General features: G+C 40.2%; 1 protein-coding gene across 1 annotated transcript; it reads left to right on the forward strand.

Annotated features, from left to right (window-relative positions):
- Positions 1-387: 387 nt before the first annotated feature.
- On the forward strand, positions 388-13,490 carry pxdc1b (PX domain containing 1b). The gene is made up of 5 exons (XM_084747729.1): positions 388-1,057; positions 11,423-11,514; positions 11,677-11,794; positions 11,907-12,018; positions 12,831-13,490. Exons 1-5 carry the CDS (start codon positions 802-804, stop codon positions 12,952-12,954), a joined length of 702 nt encoding a protein of 233 aa, XP_084603855.1. The 5' UTR covers positions 388-801; the 3' UTR covers positions 12,955-13,490.
- Positions 13,491-15,086: the final 1,596 nt, after the last annotated feature.

The following is a 15,086-nucleotide window of genomic DNA, read 5'->3' on the forward strand; positions in this document are numbered from 1 at the left end:
TGGCTAAAACACTGATATTTTGTGAAATCATGTGAGGTCAGAAATGGTGAATCATGCAATCCTACATGTTAAATCTCCTTAACTGGCAGAGGAACTGCTGGATGTGAGTGGTTGAACTTGAGGAGATTAGATTTCAGCAGTCTCTTCTCAGAATTTGTCCCTGTGGTTGCCTCCAAACATCTCATTTCAAGATTAAGTGATTTGAGGTGGCGATGGCATCAAATGCTGGGTTAATAAAAAGCTATAATCGAGAGAAAAAAGGGGAAAATCAGCTATTTCTCCTGACTGTAAATAAGGAGATGGGTAGTCTTTGCATTCTTTGCATAATAATACCCTGTTGTCAAGGGGGGAGGAAGGAAGGAGGGAGGAAGAGGAGGGAGAAGGGAGGAAACTGCTGAAAGAGGAGCTTATCCAGACAGTGAGGAGTGAAACGCTCTGGATTTAGGAAACTAACTGCAGACTGGAGGAGGGACTCTGAGCTGGAAAAAAAAAATACTGTTGTCGGATCGATTGCCAGATCTATTTTGCGGGGGCGGTATCTGTGACAGTAAAGTCAGAGTCTATTTTTTGCTCAAATCATGCCACGTTGAGATTACGCCTGTGATGGGCTGAGCGATCATCATCATCATCCTCCTGTTTACGCACAGCTGCAGCTCAGAGAGGACTGACAGAAAAGTTGCCGAAGTTGTCTTTTCCTCGTCCAATAATCTTACACCTCTGTGTCCTCGACTTCTTGTGCTGTCCCCCGTCCCGGCCGACCCGCCCCAGACCAGCATGCTGGACCGGACCGACGTCTGAGGAATGGCATCGGCGGTGTTTGAAGGCACGTCGCTGGTCAACATGTTTGTCCGGGACTGCTGGGTCAACGGGATCCGGAGGCTCATCATCAGCCAGCGGGGAGAGGAAGAGGAGTTCTTCGAGATAAGGACAGAGTGGTCGGACAGGAACATTTTATACTTGCACCGGAGTTATTCCGACCTGGGGCGCCTGTTTAAAAGACTGGTGGAGTCCTTCCCTGAGGACAGAAGAGACCTGTCCAAGTGTCCGCTGATAGAAGGTGGGTAAGAAGCCGGGAAATGACAGGAATGTGAGAGTTACATGGCAGGAAGTGAAGACAGAGCATTTAATACAGTGACACAGTATAACAAATAACGCATTTATTAATGTACTTTTATAGAGTTGAACTCTGATCAGGGGCGTAGCTGCAGATTATGGGGGCATATTGTAAATACAGGAGGTGACTGGAGCCCCCTGAACTTTCTCTGCATCTGCACCACACTTATTTGTAGGGCTGCAAGAAACTGCAAATGTTTTTGCACATTTGCTTGTTTAAAGATTTTCTGCAGCATAAATACCATACAGCATAAAGGGGAAAAAATGAGGGAGGAGTTTTTTTGTTTTGTTTTTTATTTTGCATCTTGAGATAAAAGTTGAAATGAGAACTGTGGAGAATAAAACACGCAATTTATTTGTGTTTTGAGAGGAAAGTTGAAGAGAGGAAAAGCTGAAATACCATTTCCACTTTTTTTTTTTGACATTTTGAATTTATTCTGAACAAATTAAAAATTTTCTCAGTATTTTAACTTTATTCTCAACAAATTTAATTTATTCTTGCAATTTAAACTTTATTCTCAGCACTCCAAATTTATACTCAATATTTCAGCCTTTTTCTTGATATTTTGACTTTATCCTGGACATTTTGTCTTTCATTGTCCTGACTTAATTCTCAACATTTTGACTTTATTTTCAAAATTTCAACTTTATTCTAAACTTTTCAACATAACTGTTGGCATTTAGACTTCATTTTCAACATTTTGACTCAACTTTATTCTCAAAATCTTTACTTTATTCTTGAAATTTTGACTTTATTCTTGGTATTTCGACTTAATTCTCAACATTGCAACTTAACTCAAAATGCAAAATGAAAATATTCTTTCTCCTCTCTTTCTTTCATCGTATGTGTGGTGCTAATACTCCTCCACACAATACAGATACTGTATCAATACTGATACCTTTTTTGGGCTTGTGTGAAGGTTTAGGTTTTGGTTCTTTGGCTCTACCAGACCAGGAAAATGGCCCCAATTATGGATTTGATGGAGGAAAATTTTTCTTCTGCCTGCACAGGAAAACCCCTGCAAATTTATTCCTGTTTACATTTGGCCTCAGACAGGATAACAACTGCTGTTTTCTGCTTTTGGGAAAGTTTGTCTGATTCGCATTTTTATGAATTCCAGCCAGACTCTGTTACCTAACCAGTTATGTGAAGGAGAGGTATAATTGAGAACCAAAAGGGCATTTATTTCCAGTTACATCAGCTTTGATTCCTATTAGATGGAAGTGAGCATGATTCCACTTTACAAGTTTAGGGAAGCAGACAAAGCAGGACAACAGAGTCAGCATAATCAAATCTGGATGAAACTGCATCTTAGCCTAGACTTACATGCTTTTGTTTGGACAGGTTAATATTTAACAAAGTCACATTAGCTGACCTATCACATAGCCTGCAGACCACAGGACAACATGCTGTCAGTATGTCCTTGTCAATATTTCGGAACTAAAAGGGTCTATGGTCTGTGAGGTCTGCTTTCACTTCTTTGTGGCCTAAAACTTGTATTTCCTGTGGGAAAACAGCCAAACTACCAACACTGACGTCTGTGTGGACAGGAGTGGAAGCTGGTGGGCTGTTTTGGGCACATATTTTTATCTCAGCAACCAAGAACCAGTTTTTAGGCTGGCGGTTTGATCACATGTAGATGAAGTCCTAATATCGGATGCACTCTTTGCAGAGAAAAGAGTGTGGCTGTGATAATGTCTATGCCCATGCTGGTGACAGTTCTTGGTCATCAGACTAAAATATTGACATTTATCACTAAATCACAGTGATCAGGCTTCCTATCAGTTCAGGTGTGGTCTGGCAGGTGGAGGCTAAGTCCCGCCCCCCACAAAGCCAAGCAGGAAGGAGGATTTTTAACAACATCAGTTTATGCTTCATAAAGCATATGCACATTATCTATCAAAATGTCAGATAATTGTGAAAATTGCTCATCACAATTTCAATTGTCATAAAATTGCCTCTTTTGTTCAACCAACAGTTCAAAACCACATTTACTATCTTTAACTCTATTTGCACGGGAGTGTAGTATTACCAGGGGAACTCATGTAATTTAGGAATTATGTCCCTATGTCTGTGTTTTGTGCTGAATATTTAAATGGGAAAAGCAAAGTCTGTATTTTACTCAGATTTACTGACGTTATCCCCTGGATATGGATCTCAAGGCTCTGTGTAACGTCAGTGTTTCAGAAGCCAGCTTCAGAGGCCACATTAATAATACGGTTTAGAGCTGTTTTGCTCGCCTTCTGCATGTGTTACAATCACAGATACACATTTGCAACTCATTTAGATCAAGTTACGGACGTGGCTGTACTTGTTTATGACAACCTTGTGTCTGTGTCCTATTATCACTCATTTTAAACGTCAATATAACCAATTTCACAGCACAGCTGTTGACTGCTGTTCGGCATATTTTGAGTGCCGATCAAATTTCACACTTGCTCAATTGTCTGACAACAGAAAACAGATGTTACAAAAAAATCATCTCCCCATATCACCAAGATGCCGATTCGCACGGGACTGATGATAGGACCTTTCTGTTTGCTGAAATGCAGGAACTTTGCGATTAAATTTTACATTATAAATGGAGACTCACACCAGAATAAGATCCAGACATTCGCAGTTATTACAAATAACTAGAGGTCCCCAGGTAAAACTAAACAGGGCTATAGATCAGTGATCCAAAGGTCCAAAGAACCAAGAGGGGTCTTTAAGTGGGCTGTAAAGGATCCCCAGCTAAAGAACAGAATATTTAGCTTTTATCATATGTATTTGAAAGTCACGATCTGCTTACCCTGATGCCAATCAGAGGTTGGATTTACTTTTTCAGTCCACAAAACACTGCTGGAGCTTCACAGGAAAACAGCAATCTAAGTGAATGGTGACCAGTTTTCAAACAGAAAAAAAAGAGAGAAAAAACATAAAATGCCTCCATATGCCTCATCTCGTCTCCTGAAGTCCCAACATGAAGTTTCTGTTTTCTTATGTTTGAAAACTGGTCACCATTCACATAAATTGTTTGGGAGATTCTGCAACTCTGTTTCCCTGGGTTCCTGGCAAGAGGGTGAGTTGGTAATGACCGACTTTTAATTTTCTGGGTGAACTATCCCTTTAACCATCCATGCAAAATAATTTAATCAAGAGGTTGAAAGACTGTGATTCATGAAAAGGTGCTACGACATGCTCTGCTCGTGCGATCTGTCAAAACACCACGGCAAACTTTTCAGCAGCAGGCGTTTGTAGAGGGCAGTCTTTAGCCACATGTCACCCAAACCTTTGGCCCTCAGGCTTTGGCTCTTTGACACTGTGCTGCTGTGGCACTGCCAACATGTCTGGCAGAGCTCCCGGCTTGTTCTGTGTGTATGAACTGCCCACACGGTCTCCTTGGCACTTCCCTTTTGTCTCTACCCGCTGAGCCTATACCAGTGTTTTGGAAACATCCCTTTAGTGGCGACTGGAAAGCTCTGCTTCCTGCTCAGGCACCGAAATAGCTGACGAGGTTGTTGACAGCTCGCTGCTCCCGCCGCTGCCAGTGCAGTGTGCAGTGCATTTTTCACTTCTTTTTTTAACTCTCTGTCACCTTTCATATCCTGATTATAATAAAAGTTAAATGGAGCTGTGATATCGGCGCTGACGGAGACATCAGAGTGACTTGAACTGGTTTGACAGTTTCATCGATGGATTGTGAGCCACCTTTCCCAAATGGCCTCTTCTGAATTCCTACCTCTGTTCAATATTTCATTTGCATCTCTTCTAATTGCCACTCACATCGGGAAAAAGTCCCATGAAGAAATGCAGCTCTGGCCTTTCTCAGTAATTCCTCTTTGCTCCAGTTTCAGCTCATGTTTTCCTGTTTCTGTGCTGCGCCTAGGCAACAAGGAAGGCGTGCAGAGCTCTCACACTGATGTCACGATGAGGGAGAGAGAGAGACAGAGGGGATGGCCGGGAGAGGAGTGGACTCGCCATATTTAGTCCCTCTGGTCTGCGAAGGGCCTCATAACACTTACCTTACATGTGACCCTGGAGCGAACACAGACAGGAAGTGATTGCTCACATTCCACATGAGTCCACAGAGGCACGTCGACAGGCTGCGTCCAAAATCACCCCCTCTTACAGTCGGTCACTACTGACGTAAGAAATACATAAGAATAATTTACTCATTAAATCTTATGAATCACCATTCCAGTTTGTTGCTACACATCTATCAAAGGAGGAGCATCGATCGTGTTTTTTTTATAGTCACTCTATTTTTCCTTCCACTTGGGAATTCTTGAGAGAATTACAGAGAAGCTGCAATATGTTTATACATGATGGGTGTTATCTTACTTTCATATTTTAGGGCTGCAGTGAAGGTGTCAGTTTCAATATTAAATCAAAAGTTGATCAAAATGAGCTAAGTTCAGTAACCTGAGGAAAAAAGACAAAACTTTAAAGGTGATAAACTGTAGCTTACCAGCTGTTATGTTGCACCATATGGATTATTTTTTTAAAGAAGAATTTAAAAATGTAAATGACAGCTGTCAGAACCTAAAAACAATGATCTGTTGATCTTTACAAATCAAGTCTCCAAATCAATATTTAAGGCTTGTGTTGTTGTTTTTTGAGAAAAAAAAAGCAAGACTGATAAAGCGTGAGAAATTAAGCTCCTCAATTGCGATTCAAAATGGTTTTTGGGTCAGCCTTATTAAATTATTAGCTTTAGAGGTGAGTGCATATGTTTTGTGCTAAGCTAAGCTAACTGGCTGCTGCCTGTAGTCTCAAATTTAAAGGACAGAAATGAGATATGCAAACTGAACTAGTTCAAACATGTGATATTGGTTGTGTGTAAGTAGAAAACTATACTACTGCTGTGTATTTTAATTAGATTACTCCATGCATGTTTATGACGTGGTTGTGGTAAAATAGCTGTGATTCTAATGTTCAAAAATGGAAACGCATGAAATGTCATTAAGTAAATATAGCTAGTTATTTAGGACTTGCAGCCACAGACAGTATTGGTATTTGTACAGTAAGAAATGCACTAACATGGATGCTGACTGAGGTTTGAAGTGCTCTGTTTGTTGACTGAGGCATCCAGAAATAACACGTCGACGAAGCTGCGGAGAGTTAGTGGTTAGACGATAAAATGCTGGCTGTTGACATGTGCTTATCAGATCCATGCAGAACATCACTGTGAAATACTGGCTGCTTATAACCTCTGATGACTGTGTAGATAATGTGTTTGAGGATGACTTGAGCACAGTCGAGTTCCTGCTTTGCTCTGTTATTTTTAGATAATAGATGAAGTGGCTTGTTAAGATGGCAAACTTTGACAGAACTAACAGACGGCGGGTAACTTTAGTGTGCAAACACAAAACTTATGAGGCGGTTGTGTACGCTGAAATTAAATATGAAGTTACTGTTATTCTTACATCTTAGAAACTTGTTGCAATTAAAAAGAGAACTCCTGCACATGCCTTTATTTGCAATAAATTTATTAAAGATACAACATTTTTCTCCTCAGACCTTCATCAAAGCAGATAATCAAAGTCTGTCTGTATTTCCATGCATTCACAGTCTGTAATAAACATCAAATATATAATTTTTTATACAAAAGTTTATATAAATATGATTAAAATATACAACAACATGATGACAATACAAATATTGGGCAAGTTAGTGGTACAAGTAGGAAAATATTTTTAAAAAGTAAAAGAAAATATGTTTAAATTTAAATCGCATAGAAACTTTGAAAAAAGTTTGAAAAATATTTTTGGATTATCTGCATCTTCCACGTTTCTGCATTTCTATTGTAATTTCATAGTGGCGTATCCGGGCAGCTTGTGGGAGTCACAGATTTTCCTCCTACATGTCTGCAAGAAACTGAAGGTGTGCATGAGCCTTAAGTTTATTTTTGAGCTCATACTAACTTGTTGCACTGAGCAAATACTTTCTGATCTGACTGGTCTTCCAGAAAAAGATAATTTAGAGTGAAGGCCATAAAGAAGCAACTAAAAGCTAGCTAAATTATTTTTGCAGCAGGATGATATTCTCTGAAGCCAAATTAAGATGTGCTTGTAGGACATTTAGACTTATTGGGAGCTGAGTGAAGAATCTCAGAAAGAAGACAGAAACGCTGATTAATTACTCATAACACAAAAACCACTGTAGTCAGGAACCTCATGCAGGAAATAGACTCTTTAACAGGAAATAGGAGGAAATACACTTTAAGGGGCCCTGGTTGGAGAAAAACAGAGCTGCAGTTTGTATCTTTGGAGACATTTTTGAGGGGAGAACCCTATAATTCTATTAAAAATCTGAAATGAAATACACACAGATGACTGTTTTGCAGATGAAACCAGTGATTTACAGCGTGCTGCGGTGGGAGGAGAGCTGCAATACGAGGGCTGTCAATGGCAATTCAGTGTTGCACTGCATTTTTTGTTGTCAAGATTGATCACAGTCCGTAGTGCCTGCCCACTCATACCTAGTCAGCAATGCACAATTGAGTTTTATGCCTTTTCTGACACTCTTCAAAATCCCCCAAATCACCTTTTTTGTTCCCTGGTTTACCTTCATTGTGCATTCTTCGACCACAGAATTAGAGACCATTTTTATTCTGATTATTGCAGCGACACCAGGAAGGCAAAGAAAAGATTAATATCTGATTCTAATGAGCATCTGTCATCCACAGCTTGCTCATGTGAAAGTCTTTAAGCTGATCATTTACATCCTCCTGATGGCTGCAGGTATGCGTTGAATCTGCTGTCATTAATTGGAGCGAACCACGTTTTTTTTTTTTTTTTTTTACCACAATTAAATCTTGCACAACCAGAGCCAGCTGTTGCAAAAATAACGGTGCATACTTCTGTTTTTCACATCAAACAGACCTGGTTTATATCTTGATATATTCTGCAGTCTGCTATGCATTAAAATCATCCAGTAACCACCATCCTTAACCAGACTATTGCTTAATTCCCAGTGTGGATATATTTATGTATTGCATGTAGATACTATTAAATAAAGTCATGCATTCTTACACAAAACATTCATTAGACAGAGACGTCATCTGCTAGTGGCAGCATGTTTGAGTCAGTTTGCTCCAGACAAGTTTCCTCTCAGGACAAACTTCTCTGGACTTTCAATATGATATACTTTATCGTCCTCTTAGTTAAATTTGTCTTGGACTCAGATGCTGCACACATATAGCTGCCTGTATAGTCATAGTATGGAAAAAAAAATGTGTGGAGAGAACAGCTTTTTAAGGTGATTAGAGGACGTGTGATGATTGTCACACCCTCTGATAACGTATGATAACACATTCTTCCTAATCCCTCCCTGGTTCCATTTGCACCCTGGGTGTTTTCTGCGCCTCCACCTAATAAATAATGTGGAATTCTTTGCACCGGATTCATAACCTTACCGCTCCACATGGCATTAACTGTTTACGAGAATAACAACTAACAACACAGGGTGTGGTTTAAAGTGTCTGCGGTAAATTATCATCGAGACTTTGTTTCTGTTTTAGTTGTTGTTAACTGACACTGAGTTTGTCCATGTTCTACCTGTGGCAGCAAATCTCTGAATTATCCATGAGAATCAGCCAATTTCACAAAATGGCACGCACTGTAGCAACACAGATTGAACTAATGTCCTGTTTTTCAATAAATTGTTGACTGGTGTTGACTTCTTTTACTAAGCTGTCCACTTCTGGCTTCTTAGAGGTTTTCTGAAGACAGCTACGTGAAAACAGTGGAGGACATGACAGCGATTATTACTAGGATTACAGTTTTAAAATAAAGAATAATATACTGCCATGCACAGTGCACACACAGGTGCCAATTCTTTATCATGGCCTCTAGTGAAAAAAATTGCTTCACAGGGTGGAGACTTTGCCATTTTTTGTCTTTAAATCAATGAATGAATTAATAAATTGCACACAACAAAGGAAGGAACAGCTGGACAAACTAATAAACCTAACAACAAACACAAAACACTTAGAAGTGCACTGATTAATTTATTAGTAACTGACTATTAAATTAAATTGCATCTATTTTAGTAACCGATTAATCATTTTGAGTATTTTTTTAATTTAAAAAGTCAAAAGTCTCTGATTTCTGCTTCTTAAATGTGAATATTTTCTGCTTTCTTTGCGCCTCTCTGACAGTAAACTTAATATTTTCGAGCCGAGGACAAAACAAGACATTTGAGGACGTCGTCTTCAGCTTTCATCTACATTTTTCACTATTTCCTGACATTTCATGGACCAAAAAACTAATCCATTAATAGAGGAAAAACATGACTGATTAATCAGTGATGAAAATAATAGTTAGCTGCAGCCCTAAAAACACAATATTAGGCTGAACAGTTTCACCATATTTTATACTGAGGTATCTAAAAGTAACGGGATGTTACATTTCTTTAATACTACTTATTCATTTTTAAAGTAATGCTCCCAACTCTGGTTATTAACTTTAAACAGAATTGCTTAAACTGCCAAAAAACTTGACTCACAGCTGTTTGGTTGCGACAAACAACAGAAGAGATCAGTAAAAACCTTAAACATGTTTGATTTGTCACATCTAGAGAGAAAACTGACACACGGGCCTTAAAGGGAATCTCCAAGTTAAACAGAAGAACATGATCTAGAGGCAGTATGAGGTCCAGACTGGGTGGGAGTCTCACTTGGTTCCTAGCGATGACCTAACGGCCCGATCGCTCCTCACGTCCCCGTGGGCATGATGTCATCACCGCCGGCCATTATGAATGGATGAGGCTGTGACTGTGCACAGTGTTGCTTCAGGCTCTCTTACTCAGTACTTCCATGTAACAGTAACCGCTGTGTGACTGGGGTTTGTCCGTCTGCAGCACTTACAGCAGACAGAGGCTCGTCACTGTGGCTGCAGTCTTCATCATTATTCTCCTCACCACATCCCTTTGTCAGCATCAGCGTGGCAGTAAATGATGCTCCGCTCGCTGCCCTGCTTGCTCACACGGGCGGCTGCCTAGAAGTGCTGATTTTACACTCCCACTCTTAAATTGCATTCCTAGTTTTATGCAGGATTAACATGTTATCACAGACATTCTACCACTGTTATTACTTCCCCCTGTTATTACTGCTCCTGTGCTATTGTTAGCACATCACGCTGTCACGCTTCTTTATACAGTGAACCGCATTCTTGTTCTAAACTCTTACGTGAGGTAAATATCAGACGGCATTGTTTATAAAAAGGTTACTGTATCAAACAGTCTTCTTTGTGGCAACCTTTTTCAAGACGGACCTGTCTGGCTTTTTGTGTCCTGACTCTCTGGACAGATAACAGTCTGATGGCAGTAAAGGTCACAGCAGCTGCCCTTTTTTTTTTTTTTTTTTTATCGCACCAGCACAGAGCTAGTTACGTGAACCATTTTGCCTCTTTAGGTCAGTGGTGATTGTTTATATATGTCAGAATATTTTCATGTCGTTCTCTAGGCTGTAGTTGTTGATCCTGCGGTGTTGCAGGGGCAGACTCGGGCTGTCTGCGGGTCAGGGGCGACAAAAATAAAAAGCTGCGCGCAGTAGGCCACCAGCTCACAGAAAGTTGTGATGAATTTACAGTGAGACAGTTCTAAACCTTTTTCTACAATGTAGGGCAGCATATGTGGCCCTGCATCACACTTTGTTATGTTTTCTTTCACACTTGGCCACCGTTTTATCTAAAAAGACACATTTATGCACTCTTCCACCCTACCTTGTTTGCCATCTGCCTGTTCTCCTTACTGCCCATAGCCTGGGAGGAGAGGGAGAGACACTGTGCTGCTGCCAGAGGAGTGTTGACTAAGATTACAGCATGCAGCGTGCTAGACTTCTTGCTCGTCACTTAATTCATGCATTAAATATTTTGGCATTAAAAAGAGACTTGTGGCTATAGGTAGGCAGTGGACCAACCCACTGTGAGGCATATGAAGCATGCAATATTTACTGCAGGTATAATTAGCACAGGTGTCTTGTCACAGTACAGAATCTCACTAAATAACATTGTCGGGCAACAGTGGTTAAATGTTAATTTTCTGATTAATTGATTTATTTCATGGGACACTGCAGTAGTAGCTGGATACTGGCAGGGACATGTCCCGTCCCAACCAAACTCTACATCCTTGAAGGGGAAATCAGTCTTAGGTCATGCACAAAACAAAACAAAGATAGAATTATTTGCAAAGTTACTGTAATAAAATTAAAGTAGACTGCTGAGATGTGTCTGATAAACTGTTAACTTAATACATTTTGCAAATATTTTTTACACCTTCTCATTAGAGCTGATGATTTCAAATGTTCATATTTGTTTGTTTCAGGGCTTGTAAAAATCAAAGAGGCAAACGACATCGAGGAGAAATTGAACGAGGTGGAAAGACTACTGAAGAATGCGATCAACATGCCCTGCAAGGTTCGTCTTTGAACTGTTACCCTTCAAATGATATCTTATATCAGTATTTTACCATCATCTTCACTGTGCAATAGAGGATTTTCATAGAACGTGTTGGTACAGGGTAAAAAGGTAGAAACTTACTACTGTGTAGACTAAATGACTAAAATCCTGACTCCACAGTACTCCAGGTCAGAGGTGATGTTGACTTTCTTTGAGCGATCACCGCTGGATCAGGTGCTGAGGAATGACAAAGTCCACAGAATCCAGCCGTGCTTTCAGAGTCCGATCAAGATATCAGGTGTGTGTCTGGTCTTCTTTTGTAACACAAACGTGGAGCCACTATCGACCTCCCTAATGCCACGAATGATGACCCGACAGCTGATCCAGTATTGACCTCTGTACCTTTTCAGAAATCATGCGGTCCAATGGATTCTGTCTGGCCAATACAGAAACCATCGTATTTGATCACAGTCTCCCTGAAGAAAAAGAGAGACCCTCATCCACAGACTCTGTGGAACATACGTGAGTATGAAGACTGCTCCTCAGTATTTATGTCTCTGTCTCACGTCAGTCTTTGTCTCACTGGTTTTTCATAGATTACTCATGGCAATGGAACGCAAAGCAAGGCAACACAACACAATGCAATGTAACGTAACTTAACCTTGCATAGCGTAACGTAATATAGACAAGTTACATCTGGAAAAGAACCTCTTATCTCTTGGTTTCACTTGGGACGGGAATCCAGGGCTCCTCGGGGAAAGTCCTGTGTGTTTGCCTTTATCCACTTAGTCATTATATCCACAATATTGAATGCATCATCCCTATAATATTGTTGCAATATTGACATTGATGTATTTGATCAGAAATATAGTGATATTGTTCATATTGCTCAGCCCTAATGACACATTGAAAGTGAGAATGGGTTGGATTGCAGTGTCTCACAGATTACCTGCTTGTCTTCCCACACATATTTCATTCTTTTCTCTTGAGTGCACTGCATGCGTTTTGAAGTTCATGAATGCGACCAAAGCCCAGGACCCTCCACCCTCACAGGAAGTCTGTCTGTGCACCTCTTCCTTCCCTGGGTGTGTGTAGGAAACAAAAGAGGAACACATTCCTCTTCGCACAAAACAAGATGTTACATCACTGTGCAACAGCTTAAGTTTTTACCTCTGCAGTGCTCCGACCTTGTCCTAGCAAAAAAAAAGTCCGTGGGTTGATGTTGACAATAAAAAGAGGGCTTTAGATCAAACGCACTACACTTTTGATCCCTGAATCAGACTACACAGGTTCATCCTGTCCTTTCAATAATGTGTCTTTCATTTCATTGCCAGATATGAGGACGGAACAGAGTTTTTGCCAATGGAAGCAGACGTTTGTGACGAGGAAACAGAAGCGTATGTCACCAACCTCTCCTACTACCATCTGGTCCCGTTTGAAACTGACATCCTGGAATGAGGAACTGATACCCGTTGATGGACATATGATGCTCATTGAGGAATATATAATCTTTAAATGGAACCTCGCTATGCAACGCTGCACATAGCCGCTCCGAGTAAATGCTGCTGCTTATTCTAGAAACCTCCACTTTGTTTTACGTCACCGGTGTGCCTCATTCAGAGCCTTACGCGAGTGTGTCAAGAAAAAAAAAAAAGACATGACGGGGTTGTCTTTGTACCGACTGGCATTCAGGTGCTGTAACACAACCTGTAAGGCAGGTTGCAACAGATGCAAACAGCTGGAGAGGCTTCAGAACATGCCACTTCAAAAGATTTAAATAGCATCAAACACATAGATGCCTGTGGTTTGGAGTGTGACTGCAACCAGAGGGGAGAGGTGCTGAACTCAACCTACACTTGGAGACAAATTTACAGTGTTGGACCATTCACTGTAACTTCAAAAACTTTTTGTCTATTGTGTCTTTTGCATTTATTCTCCAAAGTCCAGTGGACCTCCATGATGGCCTCGGCCTGGTTCGCTCGGAGATACGTGATGCATCTGCAAAGCCCATTGTCGTCTCATTCAAACTGCTCCCTGAAGTGTTATTTGCAGTTATTTGCAGACTCCTGTGGTCAACGCAGGAAGCTGTCATGAAGCTTTGCATATGATATTTGTTTTTTATGCTGCAGTTTCTACCAGCATTTAGGAACTACTTTTGTTAGTAAGATTCCAGCTCAAAGCTCATCAGATAATTCCTATTCTCTTGCTTTGATGTGCAGTTGGTCTTTTGGCATGAGAGTAGTCCGAGATCCAAGTGAAACTAGAATGCATGAGTTTGATAACGGACATACAAATGTGAAAATAAAAGAGTATAATTCATGGATGAGAGCAACATCATGCCCCAGCCCCTTTTTAGGTGAAAGCAGTCCCTCTAATTTAAATGGAAATTACAAGGTCCTTGCCAGTTTAATAGCATAAAATAAGATTACCGTGCCGCTTTTTAGCTACCGAGAGCCCAAATCCTTTGGTCAGTCAAGCAAACAATTATGCTATATTGTATATAAATTGTTGCTGATCAGTAATCGCTATTGTTACATAGAAAAAAATGAAAGAAATAGTTGATTATTAACTTTAAAATACTGTCTGCTACTGGCGGTCTTTTGAGTGGACAGACGGTTGAACCAAACTCCATTCTAAAAGCTGGTGTTTTAAGGTAGAAACATATTTTTTCACAATAAAAACTTTAGCTACATTATCACTAAGACTCTTTTCTGATTTGCTTTGATCTGCAGGTGAAATCGGCACACACGTCATGTAGTCAATAACATTATTAATTAACCTGTGACATCACAAACATACACATATTGATTGGCTAGGTCCCACAGTTTACAATTTTCATCCTCTCTGCAGAAGGCCTGAAGCAATAGTGTTTTTTCTTTCACTTTCATTTGCTCTTTGGGTATATAAATAAAGTAAAATGCTGGTTTTTTTTGTTTTTTTAGTAATTGTTGTACTTTCAAAATGCAACACAGCAGCTTTTAGGCATGGTTTCAACTTGACGTCTGCATTTTTGCAGCGCTTATATTCACCCAAAAGGGGGGCGGGGTCATTCCGATGACAGGAAAGTGACGTATTCCTGCTCTCATGCTCTGATCTTGTAAGAAAAATGAAGCTTTTCATGTGTTTCACTTGGTTCTTTGTTTACTGTCAAACTGAAGAACAGCCTAGAAGAAATATGTGTCATCATTTTGTGATAACACTTTCTTCCCAAAGTGAGAGCTTAAAGCTGCCTTTTTGGATGTTGCTGAGATTTTTTTTTGTTTTTAAGTAATAATGTAATGTGTTTTAGTAATGTAGCTCGCAATGTTGCTTATTTTCCGTTTATAAACAAATAATGTGATCTATTAGAGCAGAGCATTGAGTGTGTGGATCAATGAATCGTCTTGCCGCTCTTGTTGCCATGTGGTGATAAAATGGGGCAAAGAAAGCTTTGTTTTATGGGTCAACTGAGGTCATATCTGAGCCGTTCTGTAACATGACGTGCGTGGGTTCGGTCTGAGAGCTGAATGTGAGAGTCTGCAGCTCGGCCTGCAGCGGGGGAACAAGTCCTGCCTTTATCTAAAAGAAGACAAACGACCGTGCTGTGCTAA

This window comes from Lutjanus erythropterus, chromosome 21 (genome assembly GCF_056507025.1).
Source record: "Lutjanus erythropterus isolate fLutEry1 chromosome 21, fLutEry1.hap2, whole genome shotgun sequence".
Lineage (NCBI taxonomy): Eukaryota > Metazoa > Chordata > Actinopteri > Lutjaniformes > Lutjanidae > Lutjanus > Lutjanus erythropterus.